General features: G+C 40.8%; 6 protein-coding genes and 3 non-coding genes across 9 annotated transcripts; 4 read left to right on the top strand and 5 right to left on the bottom strand.

Moving 5' to 3' along the window:
- Positions 1 to 10: 10 nt before the first annotated feature.
- erg24B (c-14 sterol reductase) lies at positions 11 to 1,678 on the bottom strand. Its single transcript, XM_025681442.1, has 3 exons — positions 1,593 to 1,678; positions 1,237 to 1,541; positions 11 to 1,189 (listed from the first exon to the last, which is right to left on the bottom strand). Exons 1-3 carry the CDS (start codon positions 1,670 to 1,672, stop codon positions 81 to 83), a joined length of 1,494 nt encoding a protein of 497 aa, XP_025536970.1. The 5' UTR covers positions 1,673 to 1,678; the 3' UTR covers positions 11 to 80.
- A 161-nt stretch (positions 1,679 to 1,839) lies between these two features.
- Positions 1,840 to 3,799, top strand: BO79DRAFT_178059 (putative vacuolar sorting receptor (Mrl1)). The gene is made up of 5 exons (XM_025679962.1): positions 1,840 to 2,427; positions 2,486 to 2,773; positions 2,821 to 2,979; positions 3,204 to 3,231; positions 3,412 to 3,799. Exons 1-5 carry the CDS (start codon positions 2,054 to 2,056, stop codon positions 3,595 to 3,597), a joined length of 1,035 nt encoding a protein of 344 aa, XP_025536971.1. The 5' UTR covers positions 1,840 to 2,053; the 3' UTR covers positions 3,598 to 3,799.
- A 274-nt stretch (positions 3,800 to 4,073) lies between these two features.
- On the bottom strand, positions 4,074 to 4,145 carry BO79DRAFT_t183. Its single transcript has one exon. It is a non-coding gene; the product is annotated as a tRNA-Gly (tRNA).
- Positions 4,146 to 4,622: 477 nt separating this feature from the next.
- Positions 4,623 to 4,693, top strand: BO79DRAFT_t180. Its single transcript has one exon. It is a non-coding gene; the product is annotated as a tRNA-Gly (tRNA).
- A 9-nt stretch (positions 4,694 to 4,702) lies between these two features.
- On the top strand, positions 4,703 to 4,774 carry BO79DRAFT_t181. The gene has a single exon. It is a non-coding gene; the product is annotated as a tRNA-Gly (tRNA).
- Positions 4,775 to 4,986: 212 nt separating this feature from the next.
- On the bottom strand, positions 4,987 to 8,158 carry BO79DRAFT_210496 (putative C6 transcription factor). The gene has a single exon (XM_025682815.1). It carries the CDS (start codon positions 8,069 to 8,071, stop codon positions 5,219 to 5,221), a length of 2,853 nt encoding a protein of 950 aa, XP_025536972.1. The 5' UTR covers positions 8,072 to 8,158; the 3' UTR covers positions 4,987 to 5,218.
- Positions 8,159 to 8,973: 815 nt separating this feature from the next.
- On the bottom strand, positions 8,974 to 9,994 carry BO79DRAFT_247109 (uncharacterized protein; the record flags this gene model as incomplete). The annotated part of the gene is made up of 3 exons (XM_025685622.1): positions 8,974 to 9,244; positions 9,296 to 9,377; positions 9,439 to 9,994. 3 exons carry the CDS (start codon positions 9,992 to 9,994, stop codon positions 9,130 to 9,132), a joined length of 753 nt encoding a protein of 250 aa, XP_025536973.1. The 3' UTR covers positions 8,974 to 9,129.
- Positions 9,995 to 16,174: 6,180 nt separating this feature from the next.
- BO79DRAFT_199801 (bZIP transcription factor) lies at positions 16,175 to 17,150 on the top strand (the record flags this gene model as incomplete). Its single annotated transcript, XM_025681443.1, has 2 exons — positions 16,175 to 16,373; positions 16,434 to 17,150. The coding sequence occupies exons 1-2, from the start codon at positions 16,350 to 16,352 to the stop codon at positions 17,148 to 17,150; spliced, it is 741 nt and encodes a 246-aa protein (XP_025536974.1). The 5' UTR covers positions 16,175 to 16,349.
- A 51-nt stretch (positions 17,151 to 17,201) lies between these two features.
- BO79DRAFT_199803 (arsenic resistance protein) lies at positions 17,202 to 18,479 on the bottom strand (the record flags this gene model as incomplete). Its single annotated transcript, XM_025681444.1, has 4 exons — positions 17,202 to 17,858; positions 17,907 to 17,993; positions 18,040 to 18,182; positions 18,248 to 18,479. The coding sequence occupies 4 exons, from the start codon at positions 18,477 to 18,479 to the stop codon at positions 17,202 to 17,204; spliced, it is 1,119 nt and encodes a 372-aa protein (XP_025536975.1).
- Between the last annotated feature and the right edge of the window lie 163 nt (positions 18,480 to 18,642).

The raw sequence follows: 18,642 nt of genomic DNA on the forward strand, positions 1-18,642 counted from the left end.
CATGTCATGTCCGATATATGAGTCGTTCAGACGGATAGTATCATACATTAAGAACTTTTGTTCGGTCTATACCCATAATTTCAGTAAATGCCAGGAATGATCCGGCTCCGGACCAACGACGTATACCGGTCCCAGTCGGCTCCGTACTTGCGCTTGCACTTCTCCTCGTCGCGCTGCTCGCGGTGGATCAGCAGAGTGCCAAAGTACACCAGGAAGAAGTACGTGAAGATCATTCCCCAGCCCCGGCTCTCGGGGGTCTGCACTGCCTGCTTCTGCAGGTCCCCGGTGGCCGGGTTGATGCTCTGGATAATGGCGTAGCCGGCAATGCCCGTAGGCAGACAGTACGACCACGACATGACCCAGTCGCCCAGGTAGTTTATGTGGCGGGCGCTTCCCCACCAGCCGGACGTGATCAGCTTGGATCCGCTGGCCGTCTGGATGTACTTGAGGTGCTTGACGCGGGGGTCGTTCGGGTTGGTGCGGAAACGGTTCTTCTGGTTGTTGGCGCCCCGAAAGATCGAGTAGCCCACGGCAGTGACGGCCAGAACGAGCAGGATGCCATTGAAGCCCAGCTCGTATGGGAAGACGGCCAGGTAGCGGGTCTGGAAGTTGTAGATAAACGGCACCCAGACGAGGTCGCCAAATGAGAGCATGAACCCGAAGCCGTCCATGATGATGTCCATTGTAGTCAGCAGAGCAGGCTCCATGTACAGGCCGTCCAAGACATAGAATGCCTGGAAAGCAGTCGAGATGACGATCGAGTCCGTGATGTAGCCGTAGGTGCGGTACTGGCGAGCAATGTTCGACAGGTTCAGGATAATCCACCCCAGCAAGCCGGGACGCATTTCGAGCCAGGACTTGATATCGATCGTGCGCGAAGCTTCGCTGACAAATGGAATCGGCAGGCGCACCCGGGGGTTCAGCTCTCTGCCAATGAAGAAATCATACAACGCGTTGCCAGTGTGACCACCCGGAGCTAGCTGACGGAGCTCGGGGTTGGGCTGCCCGGGGGCTGGAACGGTGAAGCTCTTCGCATAGACGAAGATGGCGATGACAGTGCAAATCACCAGGTTGGCGGTGATAACCTGCAGGTAGTTGTCCCAGAGGAAGGTCCAGACAGCAAAGTCCGCACCATAGACGTAGGTGCCCGTCGCACAGCCGGAGAGGATCAGGACGGCCGACAGAAAAGCTGCAGGACGTTAGAGAGGCAGATACGAGTCAATTGAAGAAACCAACCGTTGAACTTGTAGGGCAATCTTCCTCCACATGCCAATTCGGTGCCCTCGACCTCCTGGCCAGGCAGGAACACGTACATGGCCAAGCTAAGCAGATAGTAGCCCAGCACCCAAAATGTCACGCTGGTGTCATAGAAATCTGCAAACCCTCCCTTGGGCCAGCCAACCTCCGCCTTCAATTGGTCCAGCGTCACGGTAGACGGGTGTAGTAGCGAAGGAGCTGGGCAGCCGGAGACATCGTTACACAGGAAGGTGAAGCTGTAGACCAGCACGGGCAGACCAAACACGATCCCAAACGCACCGAGACTGTGGGGTCAGTATCCAATTGTCAATTGTAACCGAGCATTGAGCACCTACGGTCCTCCAAACTCGTAGCCACGTTTCTCTGGAACGGGCTGAACCCGGACCTTGGTCTTGGAGTCCTTCTTGGGAGCCATGACGGGCTATACTGGATCTTGATATGGGGATTAAGGAGAAACTGGAGAAGAAGCCGCGGGACTTTTGGCAGAAGCGGAGCCGACGATGCGGGCGGTGAGAAGCTCTCGATGGAATCTCCGCAAGAAATGCGACGTTTCATCTCCGCGCATTACGACGCCTGCTTCATCTGCTGCTCCTCCTTGTCCTTCCCCTCTTTTCTCTCTCTTCTTCTTCTTTTCTTTACCTCTGGTCTCTCCTTTGCTTTGCTCTCCTTCGATCTAACCAGACTTACCGATTAGTCACTACTCCCAGCTTCCTGATCCATCCTCGTTCCCTTCCTCGGCTTAGAACCGTTATCGCCGACCGTCCCGGCTGCCTCCACCGGAGATCATCTTCCCACCATGAAGCCACCCACATCCTCCTTGCTGAGGTTCCTCTTCCTCCTGGCTGCTCCGCTTGTCTCTCAGGCTGCCTCCGATTCTTCTGCTCCGAAGGATGGTCTCTCTCCCTGCGTCGTTCGCTCTCCCACGACCGGCTTATTCTACGATCTCAACACCATCTCCTTATCTCCGCCCCCAGTAGACGGGGACAAACCTCGCAAAGGCGCCCGAGACGAGAGTTGGCACGCCAGAGGACACGACTACAATGCCAACTTTACGTTAAATATCTGTGCGCCCGTGGTCGAAGATATCAAGGATGTGGTGGGAGTGGACCGCGCAAGGTGGAGGAATGTTAGCGCCTACTACGAGAGGGAGGGTAAAGTCTACTCCATTGGGTACGGTGACACTATTCTTCTATACCACTTGCCATAATCACTAACTGGCGCGGTGCAGTCAACAAGCATCAGACCCCTTCTTCCGCGGCCGAAAGCTGGTCATGAACTATACCAATGGCTCCCCTTGTGCTGGCGACTACATCGGAAATGCCGCCCGCACCAAATCCACTATCATGTCGTTCCTTTGTGAGCGCGACACCCCTGCCTCCCAGGCGACGGTCTCCTTTGTCGGCACCATGGACCAGTGCACATATTTCTTCGAAGTTCGAAGCTCTGCCGCTTGTGGCGCGACCGCGCCCACACCGGATAACCCGGGTCTTTCGCCAGCCGGCGTTTTCGGCGTAATGTAAGTGGAAAACAACCTTAGATAGGATCAATAACTGATAAGCATAGTGCCTTGATTGCCGTGGCAGCGTACCTGGTCGGTGGTTGCGCATACCAACGAACTGTCATGCACCAGCGCGGCTGGAGACAGTGCCCGAACTACAGTCTTTGGGCGGGAATGCTCGACTTCATCAAAGTAAGTATACTGGCGTTAATCCCGTTCCGACGGTCCCGGCGGCAAGAGCAGGCCCCGTACAAGGAGTTTGGCAATGCAAGGTTACCTGTTTCGAGGATGGATTGAATCTGCTTTGGCTGGTCTGGAGCTCAATTACATCAGGCGTGCTTGCCATTCGTTCTTTCCTTACGCATGTCTTTTTTGCTTGTCTTTGAAGTCACTCGTTTGGACATCTAGCCCTTTGGACATCTAGCCGTGTCGAACGCGGTATATACAGTCATTGCTCGAGCAGGCCTAGCAAAGACGTCCTATAGAGCAAGCTGGAAGCATGTCAATAGCTCGATTGATTGATTCTAGAAATCTTTCCTTGCTTCACACATCTATCTGAACACACACAACTGTCTCATTTGCTATTCTTCAAGAATACATTCATTATACAGAACCCTAAGCTAACCTCATCTCCTCTCTCTTCCCCTCTAAAACAGGACATGATCATCATCCTCTTCTCCTCCCTAGCCCGCCTCCTCCGCTTAAAACGCTCCCCAACTCTCGGCCACGGTCACACCCGCGGTAACAGCGTCAACCACCGCGGCAGTTTCGGCCGTCGAGGCAGTGACGTGGATGCCGAAAATCGATTGATAGATCAGTTAGATGAGGAGTGGGAGGATTAAAAATCTGTTTGTTAACTAGCTTCGTTTGTTTCTGGGATTTATAGCGCAACTATATGATATATCGCTGCCTGCATTGGTTGTATTTTGTTGTACAACGTCCGATTATCATATGGATGTTGCAAGCATGCGTGGATTGATTGATTGATTGGTTGATCAAGGTGGCTCCTGTTTTATAGCGTGTTTGAGTATTACTACTACGAAGAGCATGAGAATATGTTTTGCATTTTACCACATCCGCGGCCAGTCTAGTGCCACAACTATATATTTTACAGTCAATTATGTGTAGTAGCACCCTGCAAACAACTGCCAGGGATGTTAAACCTAATGTCCTCGATTAAACTAATATCTGCACATCCTTGATGAAGAAACATGAAAATTTACCACACCCACAAAAACAAACAACACACTACCACCCAGATAGCATAAGTCCGACATCATAAGTCAATAACTTGAGAGGAATACAGAAAACCAAAAAATGCATTGTCGGGGAGTCGAACCCCGGCCACTCGCTTGGAAGGCGAGTATCATAACCGTTAGACTAACAATGCTTGCTAGTTGAAATGTAGTCCCTACAACAGCTCACAATCCGCAAAGCACTAATGTCAGATTTAGGGTATGGCGCTTGAGCAAATGAACAGACTGTATCCATTTCAAATGACGAGTTCATTTAAAATACATAGGTATGAAACATGATGAGAATGGCTAGTCTGGACAGAGAAACTTGCATAGCTCAGTAGGTTTATTATCATAGTAGCCAACGCCTGGTTGTGCGTAATCCAATGCCAGACAGACAGTATGAATGAAATGAAGTAATGTTGCAATAATGGATGACTAAATACTGTTATCGTTTCTTCTCTTTTCATCAAACATGACTGTATCTCTATCTTTGAAAAAAGGTGAAATCAAACTAAATTATACATAATTCCGACGCACGCAGTTTAAACTTCAAACCACCCCACCCCATGACATCACTGGTGGTGCATGGTGGGGTATAAATTAAATAACTGTCAATTTTCTCCAAGGAAGCATCATTGGTCTAGTGGTAGAATTCATCGTTGCCATCGATGAGGCCCGTGTTCGATTCACGGATGATGCATTCTTCCAAGCATTGTTAGTCTAACGGTTATGATACTCGCCTTCCAAGCGAGTGGCCGGGGTTCGACTCCCCGACAATGCATTTTTTGCTTGTTTCCCTCTATGTATGTATCTGTTTCGTTCTTTTGATTTACTATTCTTGTTCTTTTTGCTCAGATTGCGGGGTTGGTGGGCTATATTGAATCTGTTCGTGGTCGATTCCTAACCGTGTCCAACCAATATATGGCATACCCTAATTAAGATACACCGAATTATGGACGAAAGTGCATAAAAATTCTTGATTGAGGTATATTTATTCCTGTCGAATATATAACCATAATATAAATACACAGCATCAAGGCATGACATGACCAGACCAGACTAAAAGCGTCGCGTCGCATATACCACATAGCCAAGGTCGTTCATAAACTCCAAAATCTTTTCCAAAACCAGACCGTCCGCCCCAAGCCCGAATGTACCCCGCTGAAAACTAAAAGCCAAATCAAATGATATTTCCTCCTATCCGCAGACACAAAAATACAATTGCTCATGCCTGTGAACCCCGGTTCACCCCCAGTCCTAAGTCAAATGCTCCCATTGGTATGTTTCCGAACCCAGACAGATCGGGACCTCCCACGACAGGGTTACCAGAACCGGCGGCTTGTGAATTTGGATCAAGGCCTCCACCGGCGCCCACGGGGTCGAGGTTGAAGGGCAAGAACCAGGCGCTGGGTTGATAGTATTCACCTGCACCGGACGGGGCATTAGGGTCTAGTTGACCGGTAAAGATGGTGGAGGGATCTTGATTAGGGGGAGCTTCGGGGCGGTTCACGGGAGCGGGCATCGCCGGATTCTCGGGTGGGACGAGGGATGCAGACGGGTCAAAGTCGCCAAAGGAGCCGTAGACAAATTGTCGGTCTAGCTGCGGGAGTTGGTCTGCTGCGGGCATGGAAAAGTCGAAGCCGGGTTGTGCGAAGGGCTGTTGTCCCGCGCGGTTCTGGTTGAACACGGCCGGCTGAGGGAATCCTGTACCGGTTGTTCCCAGCATGCCCGGGGCGCCGTCCATGGCGATTTCATTCATTGACTGTGGGGGAGTTGGTCCATCGAACCCGCTCACGCTGTCAGCTTTGCTGCTCTTCTTCGAATGCCTACGCGGGGCGCTCGGCTGTGGTGTTGGAGAAAGACTGGCAAAGAACTCCTCGACGCTCTGAAGGTCTGGCCGTTGACTCATGACACCATCGTCGCTCTTTGCCTTTTGAGGATCGGGTTCCTCCCAGTGTGACCTCGACATCCCATGGGGATACTTGTCGAACCAGTCGCCATACTGGAACATAGGCGCAATCTGCCCACCATTCTGCGTAACCACCGTGCCTTTGATGGCCGCATCCGCAAATTGACGGTATCGGTCCTTGGCACTTTCTACCATGTAATGAAACATTCCCCAATACTTCTTCATCTTATTGAGGTAACGGTATGTATGGCGCAGATTTTCCTTGGAACGCGCCTCCAACTGTGCGTTTTTCGAGAATATGCCCCATATATGGACAGTGCTGGCCGAATAAGCGCAGTATCCAGCGAACGGGACAGTGAGAGGATAAGCTGATGCACGGTCGATGAGGATAGAAATATGATGAGCAGCTTCCACTGCTGCTCGGCCGGCATTGCTCAGGAATGCCTTAGGCATGTCACGGGGAGGTCGTCCTCCCGGTGATAGCGGTATGGCGAATTGATTCAAGAAGAGCATGTTCTGGTGGATGATAATGTGCAGAAAGATGAACTGGTTGGCGATTCGGTCGGCTGCATGGATCTGAAGGTTTTCGTAAGTGAACAAGAGATGGCTAGGGAGAGACGCGGAAAACTCCTCAATCTGCCGCTTGAGGCGCATGTACCCAGACTCCTGCGACCACAGTGGCTGCGTGTCTTTTCTTTTTCCTCCGAGGTTGAGATAATCAACGATGCGGCCCCATATGACAACTGCACGGATGATATAGGCTGATACACCCATGTTCTCCTTCGCATTAGATAGCTGACCAACATCGTCTGGAACTGGATTGAGAACATTGCCGTCCAAGTCTTCCGTGGGCCCCGGGATCTCCATCTGGAAATGTGACTCCTTTATAGGGAGCTGTATTTGCAGAAACTTCTCGTTTCCTATCGGCGGGCGCTGACTCCCGGATGAATTATAACGGTCCATCAAGAAACACGCCCACATGGTTCGCCTTCGTATCTCCCGATCCGTAAAACTAAGCTGCGATCCGTTGCCATTGTTCTGGACTAGTAGAGGGTCATGGTCGAGCTCCCTATGTAATTGCAGGGCATACGCCATGCGCAGTGCTTGGCCACCGAATGACCAACTCCGCCCGCCATGACATGTACCGAACTCGTGAAGACCCAGAAGCAAAAACACGGTCAGAATAGTGATATTAGGCTCGTCATGGCGACTCAGGGCTATAGCAGCTGCTGGATTGGCCCAGTTCTCGCCACGCAGGAAAGGAGGTTCGGAATTGATCTGTGGATGTGTTGAAAATCGAGCGGAAACGGCGCAAACGGCAAGTATAAGAACTGGAGGAACGGTTCTTGCCTTGAGTCTTCGGATGAAGCTTGGCTTGTGAAGAAGGAGGTAGGACTGCCCGTAGACGCAATCGAAGAACACCTCTGCCAGGTGCTCCTGGATCTCCAATGACGGTAAAAACTCGGCACCTGCACTCATTAAGCCCGACGCATCACCTGGTTTACTCTCACGGCGCATCGGAAAGGTATCCTGCGGACCATTGCGGCTCTCCCGAGCCCACTCATCCATTTCCGCAGCAAAAGCCTCTTCCGCTGTCCGCTTCTTCTGCGCCTTGTTGGTCTGTCCGGGTTGAGGCGGTCGAACCACCGACCGGCCAATGGCACCCATATCCCTAGTCTCTTCCTTGGGGATGGTTTTGATGACCCGGTCCTCCATCCTCTTCAGGCGCTTATCCAGCATCGCCATGTAGTCCGTCCGGGGCGCCGCCTTTCTGGTAGTGACCTTGTAAACACATGGTATTCGAGAGCGCGAGCAGTGCTTGCACGCAGGCTTTTCGCCGGAGCATCGGATCTTTTTTCTTCGACAAGCAATGCAGGCGAGGGGTAGGCGCTTTCGCTCCTTGCCGGCTTTCGTCTTCATTTCGCTCCACGCTGGTTTTTCGCCTCCCTGTTGGTCGTGATTGTGTGCGGGGTCGCCTCTGCCGTCGTCCCGGTGGGCATCAATCCCCGACTCGTGCGAGGTACCCGGATCACCGGCAGTAACGGCGCTGCCGGGATCACGCGAGCTGGCCCGGCTATGGTTGTCGAGGTCTTCGGGAAGGACGATATCGTCGTGGCCCAGGGTCAGGCCGGAGGCCAAGGGGGACTCGTCGGACTCCGGAGGGATCATGATGGGCGCAGGTACCCCAAGAACAAGACCCGGATCATCGTTCGGTAGGAAGGGGGTGGATGCGGAGGGAGTTGGCCACAGGGTCTGGTCCTGCTGGTGCTCTGGGGAGAAAGACGGGACGAAACCGCGGGATGAGGCGGTGGTCGAAATCGGTGGGTATGGGGAAGGCTGGCTAGGACGGGCGCTGACTGGAGGCTTGGCACCTCTCGCCGTCGTCATCCTGGGGGAATTTGCCCTTTAGTAATTTAAATGTTCGTCGTCCCCGGATATTGTTTTCACTATAGTAAATATTTGTAGAAAATGTCAGGTTGGGGATTCTGGGTGATGATAATGATGCCCATAAAGAAAAAGGTACAGCGCCAATAAGGAACCCAGTCTCCAGAACATGGGTGTTGTAAAGAAGAAGGTTCAATAGCTGAACGTGCAAGTCCGGAGTGTCATCGGTGGTAATATATATGGGGCTGCGGTTATTGGACAACCATCGACTGGCTCAACCACCCCAGACCCTTGCGGAACCCACTAGACAAGACCAATCTCCAGGAGAACTAGAACAAATAATATCGAGAAGGGAATGAGGTACACAATAGCGGTGGATGGAATCGTGCAGCGAGGGAACGTATCGGAAGCCTGCAGCGACGTTGGGTAAATACCAACGAATGCATGGCGTTTCTAGCCCGCAGTATCACTGGCTGCTGTTATCCCGCAATGATCCCGGGGAAAAGTTACGCTATCAACTACTAGTTTAGTGCTGGCTTCTTTGCTGACAGACGTCTCCTTACTCAATTTCCTCGATTGTTGATTTTATCTAAGCTTGTATCTCCGGGGCTTATAGTATTACGGTACGGATATATAACCCAAATCTTCCGACATGTCCACCTCCGAATCTGTCCTCCATTATTCCTCCCACTCCCACTTTCCCCAAATCACTTCATTCATGGCCGGTGATCAAACTCCGTGCTAGTGTGGTGCACGCGACTTCCCCTCTCGTATCCTGGTCAAGCGTCTCTAGCCGGATGCAACCTAGCATTAACCCGAGCTTGCTGCGGTCCCGGGCCATCCTACGACGATTTGGGCCGCCCAACTCGCTGACGCGGTGTGGCACTCTCTAGTGACGCCTGAATTTCTGAACCCAAAGCATAAACGCCATAGCTAGGGAAGATGATCCAGAGAGCACTAATGCGACCGTTAGATGAACCAACAACATCAACAAGAACCGAAACCTACTTGGGTATGATCCACAGGAAGAACAAGGTCCAGGGATCGTTGCGATCAACGTCTGCGAAACCAGAGAAAGCCTCGTTCAGCCCTATGAAAGATTCATTAGAGTCATATGCCATACCAATCCTGACAGCTTAATCGCGACTCACAGAATAAGGCCGTCTTCGCAAGAGTCATAACGGAGGCGCTATATGCCACCAGAAGCGCAGTCGCGCCGGGACGACCAGTAACAACCTTGGACTCTTTCAGCATCCACATTGGCCCTTTCTTGGTTTTACGTTGGCCTCGAGACGTGTTTCCCGCTGTAACCCCATGTGTGTACACAATAACCAGGTAGTAGATATATCCAGCGGTCTCGACAAGGTTCAGGATAGTTTGCGCAATGGTAAATTCATTGCGCGCATTGAATGCCGGCCAGCCGTAGAGGTAATCGATTGTGCCATAAAGCGCATACGGAGTCCAGATCGGGGAATGTAGCTTGCTTTCGAGCTTCAGGTGAGGGCGCAGCAACACGTAGCTGGCATCCCATAGTACTAGTGGAACAGAGAAGATCAACCACAGTGTAATGGCACCAGACGGGACATGCACCCATTTTTTCCCAGAGCCATTGGCACCTGTAGAAGATGAAGAAGGTGTTGATGGCGGCGAAGCTCTCCCAGTCGCGGGGGGCGGAAAGTCGCGGGGATGGTGTCGCGTGGAAACCATGATGATATACGTCTAAGCAATGAAGCGTATCGATAGGAGTTAGGTTATTGGCAGGGCAAAAGAATCACGAGATCCATGTGAGGATAAAGATGTGAAAGACATTAAGAAGATTGAGCGCATGGATGCGAAAAAGTGAACCAGTCCTTCTGGGGGGCTCCCAAGTATGAGTGACGGTTAGTGACGTCGTCCAAGTTGAGCTCCAGCGCCACCTGTTCGCTGGTATGACGGGTGGGTTCGTTTTCCCTTCCATGAGATTTCTATGACCCGATCTGGACTGGACCCTAAATAGCTCGGATATATCTAATCTTTGCTGAAACTAGATCCGGGAGATTGAAGATCTCTCCACTCGTGGGGATTGTAGCGGTGCGCGGAAGGGAAGGGGGATATACTCTCCGCCGCCTGGCTCTTTACGTTTATCCGATAGCTGTCTCTTGCTGCGCTGACATCTAAACAAGCACGTAGTTGCGTTGCTCGCTTGTAGTCAATCCTAGACTTTTTGATTTACCAATAAAGAGATGAGTAGAGTGTGGACAAGCTTTCATCTCTACAAAACATTATGTTCTGCTTTGTCACACGATATAGTGTTGTAGTGTACTTAGCAGATACACAGCAGTAAACCTTCCGCTTGGACGTCGCTCTGCAGCAGAATCTGAAAGTCTAGAACCAATAGCCTAGCCATGATCTTCATCTTAGCGGACACCTGGTCCTTTTTGTTTCACGAACCGGTGGGTCGTCGTGGGTGTTGTTGTCCCCTAATGTGATCGTTGCACCAAATAAAGTGCTTATGGCTTCAATGGAGCTTGGGCCGAGACAGAATCCACCCACCAAGCATTGGAAACAGTCCACAGACATGCCCAATCATGCTTTCTGTTGAGGAGCGCTCTACGGAAGCAACGAAACGAATAAACAAACAAACAAAAAAAAACAGAAGCAAAAGAGTAAGTTAAATTGAGCTATCTAGGAGAGCGAAATAAAGTAACACATAGAGATGCTTTATGTGGAAGATCTGAGCACAGTATATAACTAATCTATATAAATATCTTAACACAGCCCCTTAGGCGAAGGAGTATATAAAGAAATATTAAATAAAACTGTAGATATTTCCTAAATAAGTAATTTTTTATATATTAAATATTATTTCCTAGATGCTGCGTGACTGTAATTAATAAGATTATTTTTAAAAAAATTTAAAAATTATAGAATTTTTTTTAATCTAATATTTTAATAAGACTGTCTGCAGGGTTACAAGTACCTGTAATATATTAGATTAATATAATATTTATTTTAATAAGATTTATTATAAATAAATAATAGTTATCTAGCTATTTAATAAACTGTATATAAATATTATAATTAAAAATTTATAATAAATTAATAATATTATTAAATAAAAGTATCTTACTATTATCTAATATCTTAAAATTAAATATTTATATTAATTTCTTAATATATAAAATATTTTTAACAGCGGTATTGTACACGCAGTATTTTATAATAATAAAAAAAAATATAATAATACTTTATTTATTAGATAACTAAATAATAAAATTATTTATATAAAATATAATTTATTTTTTTATTAATTTATTATTCTTGTGGTCAGTATAAACAGTATTTATATAAATTTTAATTTTTTTAATATAATTAGCTACCAGAATAATCCTGTAAAAAATAATATTATATAAATATTTATATATATTTTTTAATATTTTTATATTTATTATAATAAAAGCATATATATATCTTTATAAGTAGAATATAATAAGATATAAATCAGGTCTTATTTTAATAATTAATTAATTTAATTTATTTATAAGATTTTAATATTTATTAATATTAACTTTTTTAATTAATATCTTAGTATAATTTATTTTTATATAAATAAATATTATAAAAATAATAATACCTGAGTAAGATTATATTTTAATAATAATAAAATACTTTTTTATATAGATAGATTACCTGAGTAAAATATTACTTATTTTATAATTATAAAAAATATTATAATTAAACAGGATTTTTAATTTATCTAACTCTTTAAGTCTAAATATTTTATTTAAATAATATTTTATTAAAATTAGATTTATTTACTCAGAACTAGTAATAGTAAAATTATCTATATAAATAATAAGTTATATATTATTATTTCTGTATATATATAGATTTTCTAGTAAAGATTTAAAGCTGACTTTTTATAATTTTTTATTAAAAATATAATATTAAAAGTATGCCGCCTGCCGCAGTCTGTAAAATATTATTTTAAATAAATATATATATTTAGAGAAATTCTTATGGAATCCAGTTAGTTATTTTATATAAATTTATTTATTTTTTATTTATATATATAAATAAATAAAAATAATATTATATTACTTCCAGTAGAGATTTTTTAATATTATATTAATTATAAATATTTTAAGAGCAATCTTGCTTACTACTAGAATAAAAAATTTAATATAATTAATATTAGATATCTGATAATTATTATAAATTATTTAATAAATATAAAATTATATAATAATATTCTTTATATTAATTTTTAAATTAAATATTTATTTATTTAAAATTATGTGGGTACCAGCAGGTCAGTTAATTATTTTATAAATATTTATTAATTTAATTTTATTAATTTATATAATTATAATTTTTTTTTAATATAGAATAAGTAGGAACAAGATAATTTTTATATAAATATTTAATATATTAATCTTATATTACTTAAAAGTAGATAAGAAAGATAAATTAAATTCTTATTTTAATATAATTATTTATTTATTTTCTAGCTATAAAGAACTTTTTTTTTAATAATTTATTAAAATTATTTTAATATAGTAATTATAGCAGCAGGAGATTTAGATTCAGTAAATTAAAAATCTTATTTTATATATTTAATAAATAATATCTTATAATTATAAAGATTTTCTATTAAATAAATTAGAATAGTAGGCACAGGCAGAATAAAAAAAGTAGATTTAAAAGATTTAATTAATATAAATATAATTTTTATTTTTTTATATATAAAATTAGTATTATTATCTAATACAGGAAGAGCCTTATTATAATTAATTATATTTTATATATTATATATAATTATTTTATTAAAATTGATCCTGGTATTCTGTGTTAATATAATTAAATTTTTAAAAATAAATATAAATATAATAATTATATTATCAGAGTCTTTATAATTATTCTTATATATATATTCTTTATAGAATATTATATTTTTTAAATATTTAATCTTATTTAAATCAAGATATTATACTAGATATATATAGCTGTAATCTTTATTAAAATTAATAAAATAACTAATATCAGTACGGGAATTTATCTTTCTAAAGATAATATAATTCTTTATAGATATATATTAGTAGTAATAATATCTAAATATATATAAAAATTTAAATAAAATATTAAGATTTAGAAGATTATAAAATAATCTGTATAGATAAATAAATATTTATTTAATTTTATTTTTTATAAGAATTAGGCAGTTAAGAATCTATATAATAAATTTTATAATAAATAATTAAAGAATTATAAGTAAATCTAAGTCAAGTATTATAATTTTATTTATTTAATTAAATAAATTATTATAATATTTAGTAAATCTATTAGCTTCAGATATTCTAGATACTGATATTATAATATAAATTTCTTAATTTTCATAGTATATCTATTATTTAAATCTATTAAACTTATAGTTTTTATTAAGATATTATAAAGTAATATATTTATTAACTATATTTTTATATTTATTATTTATCTGAATCAGCTTTATAGAGATATTATTTTTCTATTTTAATATAATTATTCTGATTAATTAGGTAATATTATTTATTATTATTAAAAAATATTTAAATTTTTTATAATTAATTAAAATTATCTGCTGCACATCCGCGTGCTAAAATTATATAAGATTAAAAATTTTTAAAATAAGATCTCTTAATATTAAATACTTTATTTTTTTTAATAAATATATATTACAGTAGAGGTTCTTGCAGTATTTAAATTTAATTTATTAATTTTTTATAATAAAAATAATCTTATAGAATTCTATATGTCTATATTATTTATATAATAATAAAAAATTAATTATAATAAAGATTAATTCTGTATTCTAAATATATATAAAAAATATATTTTTATTTATTTATAAATATTCTATTACTTTATTATTTTTTTTCCTGTATAAAGTCAGATTCTTAATATTTATATATATTTTAAAGTTCTTTTATAAGAGATCTACAGAGAGAAGACTGTAGATAAAATTTAATTAATAAAATATCTTAATTTAGATCTTGAAATATTTATTATTTATAAATAAAAATAAAATCTAGTAACCAGCTGATTTAGTAATACTAATTTCTTTATTAAAGATATTATATTTATAAAAACTAAAAATATTTAGATTATAATAATAGTTTAGTAAAGTATAGTCAGGTATAAGATATTAAAAGTTATTTATATTATAAATCTAATATAATAAATAATTAATAATACTTTTAACTATTATCTTAAAAAAATTTAAAATATTTAAATTTTTATTATCTGATTTTATCTTATACAGAGTAATATATTAAATAGATATTTTTATAATTTATTTTACTAGTACTGCTGTCTCTTTAAAATTATTAATATTTAAATTTAAATTTAACTTCTTTTTTTTATACTAGTTATACTTTTTTCTAAAAAATTAGATATTTAAAATATATAGTTCTTATTACTTTAGATATAAAATTATATTAATATATTAATATTTTATTTAGCTATAATTAATATATCTATAATAATTATATACTTTATTAATATATTTAAAGATTATTTTCTTTATTTTAATAATATACTTTTTATAAGAAATATTTCTTATAGAATATATAGTCTTTTTCTACTTTTTCTTAATAATAAATAGCTTGTTAAATAAACCTTAATTATTTTTATAATAATTATTATTTTTATTTTATTAAATTTATTATATTATTTTTTTATATTTCTGTAAATAATATAGAAATTATTATTATTATAAATTATATTTAAGTTCTCTGGTATTCTATCTTTTATTAAAATAATTTATATAAATATATTAATTTTTATCTTCTATAAAAATATAAATATTGCTGTAAAAGCTAGTATTTTATATTATAAAATTTTATTAAAAATAAAATTAAATTAGAAATCTTTAATAAATTTAACCGCTGTAGCGTATAAAAATTATTTTATATTAAAAAAATTATATATAATATTTTAATATAATATAATATTATACCCGAGAATAATTCTCTGAAATACTTAATATATATTATTAATATATTTTTTTTATTAATAAAATCTGTAAATAAATCAAGTATTTTATTTAATAGATTCTGAGTTAACTATAATTAAATAACTTTTAAATAAATTTATTATATCTTATATTTTACATATTTATTATTAGATTTAGATAAATTTTTATTAATTAAATCTAATAGCCTGATATTTTTAAGTATCTGCTTAATTTAAAAATATTATTTTAAGAAATTTATATATCTCTTTAATAAAAACAGTAATTCTGGAATTTTATTAGATATTTATTTAGATAATTTATCTACTTATAATTTAAATATTATTATCTTTTTCTTTTTTAGAGAGAGATTCTTAAATAATATTTTATATTTAATTTCTTATATTATTCTGTCTATTTAACATACTTAGCATAAGTAAATAAATAAATTATATAATATATCTTCTTAATATATATAAATAATTTAATTAGATTTATTAGACTTGCTAAGATTAGTATTCTATAATACTAAAATATCTTATCTAGCAGTAAATAACTAACTGTAATAAGACCTGAATAACTTCACAGTATAGAGACTAGACTTATAACTTATTAAGAAGTACTCTACAGAAGCAATAAAATAAATAAATAAATAAACAAAAAAAAACAGAAGCAAAAGAGTAAGTTAAATTAAGCTATCTAGGAGAGCGAAACAAAGCAACACGTAGAGATGCTTTGTATGGGAGGTCTGAGCGCAGCACGTGACTAGCCTACATGAATGCCTCAACACTTTCTACAGTCCCACCGAGCATGTCTTGTCATGGATGAGAGTTCATCGATCTGCCTAGATCGTTCCGGTTATCCTTCGCTCCATGTATCCCAGTTGGGAAAGATGCCCCGAAGCGACTACGGTTTGCCGTAAAAGCAGATAGCGCAGAAGATACGCCGAAGAGCCCCCAGAGCCAGTGCTAGCTTTCTCCACAAAAGCCCACTCTTTTTGGGCAGCATACAGTTACGTTATAGTTGTTTCGAATTGCCAGTTCGTGGGGAAGATCACTTCGGGTGAGCACTGACCACATTCTCACTTGGTAAGAGATGGACCCCAAGAAGCACCAAAAGGTCGAAGCTCACCAAGCATGCCTATGCGATGTACACAAATTGGCTAATTTGTCGATACAGGATCTCGATAGACTTGCTCGCATCCGAGAAAATCAGCGGAATAGTCGCGCTAGGAAACAACAGCACACCCGCGAGTTGGAAAAGAAGTTGGCTGCTTTGCAAGAACAAGCGCGTCACCGGGATGTGGAACATAGAATGGCCGTGCAGAAGCTTGAGGCGGAGAACAGAAAGTTGAGATATCTTCTGACTCGTTCGGGCTTGCCGTCGGAATTATTAGAACAGTATCTGCAAATTGATGATCCAGCCTTGACCGAGAAGGTAGCCATTCCGAAGCTTCGTTCGACTGAAGCACAATGCCAGTCACAAGACAGTCCAGCCTGTATACCAAAGGCGGGAAATGCTGCTACTAGTGCACTACAATCAATTGGGTCAGGCCTTTCTAGTCCGGGACAAAGCTGTGATCGTGTTACAAAGCCTCGTTCGGAGATTGTGCAAGGGGCCTCGGACATTGAAGTGCCCGTCCGAGACCAATCTGTCTGTGGCTGCGGCCCAGGCGAAGCTGTGGAGTCATGGCCAAGCAATGGAGATGTTCTGAATACTACGCTTTGTGCCATTGCAGATGAATTGATCGACCAGTACAATACTCGTGGAGTGGAGCTGTCAGAGATCCGCAGGAAACTCTGGGCCGGTTTCTCCAAAGGACTCACTACAGAGGAGGGATGCAGAGTACAAAATCATATACTGTTTCAGGTTCTGGACGAGATAAGCAACAGCTGACATTATGTCTATTGTTTTGTGATGGTATTCAATATGGGCTCATCAATACGGTTAAGGAGCCCACTTTTGTCTTTTTGCAACCCACTTGACCACATATACCAACCCCAGAAGCACGGGGACCTCAATGAGAGGTCCAACTGTTGCTGCCAAAGCCTGGTCACTATCCACGCCAAATGTTGCTATCGCGACTGCGATAGCGAGCTCAAAGTTATTGCTGGCAGCAGTGAAACTCTGCGTGCAAGACAATCTGTATCCGAAACCGCAGCGCCGTGTTACGGCAAGAGTGACACCAAAAATAACAGCAAAGTAGACCACCAGAGGCGCTGCTACCCGGATAACAGATACGATCTGGTGGACCACATGTCGCCCCTGCGACGCAAATAGAACCAAGATGGTGAACAGCAGGCCGATCAGGGACAGCGGGCTAATCCATTTCAAGAAATGCTTATCGTACCACTCTCTGCTGATCAGGAACCTAAGGGAGAAACGGGTGACGATGGCTGCTCCCAGAGGGATACCAAGGAATACGCCAACGCTTTTTGCAGCCAGCGAATAGTCGATTGTTAGACCGTGGTTCGCTCCACCAATGACGCGAATGAAAAAGATGGCGAGGGGTGCGAATAGGACCATTTGCAAGATCGAATTTATGGCGACTAGAATCGCGCAGTATTCCCCATCACCCCCTGCTAGTCCTGTCCAGACGAGGACCTATGCACGTCAGCTTGTTACACTACTTTTAGAGAGGGGATGACATACCATGGCAATGCATCGAGCAATACCGACAAGGATAAGACCCTCTCGAAGGCCCCTCTCGTCAGGAAGAAACGCCCAGGCCAGACCAAGCTACCTCAATTAGCCCAGTATCGCCCAAAATATGACACGGACCTACCATGAACAGCGGAGCTATAATCCAATTGACGATGATGCTGAATCCAACCTGCACCCAAAGTCCCTTCTCCCGAAATGACCGATGTAGCGTTTCGAACCTCACTTTACACAAGATGGGATACATCATGACCAAGAGACCGATAGCTAGGATGCTGTTGGCATGCACTCTTCCATATTCAATCTCAATCAATGAATGGACAACAACGTACCAATAGGCACAGAAACGCCCACAAACTTCCCCCTCTCTAGCGCTTTGCTCGTATTAGGGACGAAGTTCCCCAAAATTATACCAATCGCCATGGCAAGGAAGATCCAGACCGCAAGGAAGCGATCCAGTATAGCCAATTGCTGGAAAGCAGACGATGGGCCTTCTTCGAAATGGTCATGCTGACTCTCGCTGCACGCCTCTACATCGGGATGATCCTTCTCTTCGTGTTCCATCGTAGGAATCGTCCTTTCGATAATATAATTAGACGCGCAAGCGTAAAATGAGAATACATTCCATGGTCCTTGCTTTTTGATGCCATACATCGGGACGCCAAGTCGAACAACCAATCAGAATCGAGCAGTGACATACTGTGTATCACGTGATATACAGAGCCCA

The sequence above is a fragment of the Aspergillus costaricaensis genome (assembly GCF_003184835.1).
Source record: "Aspergillus costaricaensis CBS 115574 unplaced genomic scaffold BO79scaffold_27, whole genome shotgun sequence".
NCBI classification, from domain to species: domain Eukaryota; kingdom Fungi; phylum Ascomycota; class Eurotiomycetes; order Eurotiales; family Aspergillaceae; genus Aspergillus; species Aspergillus costaricensis.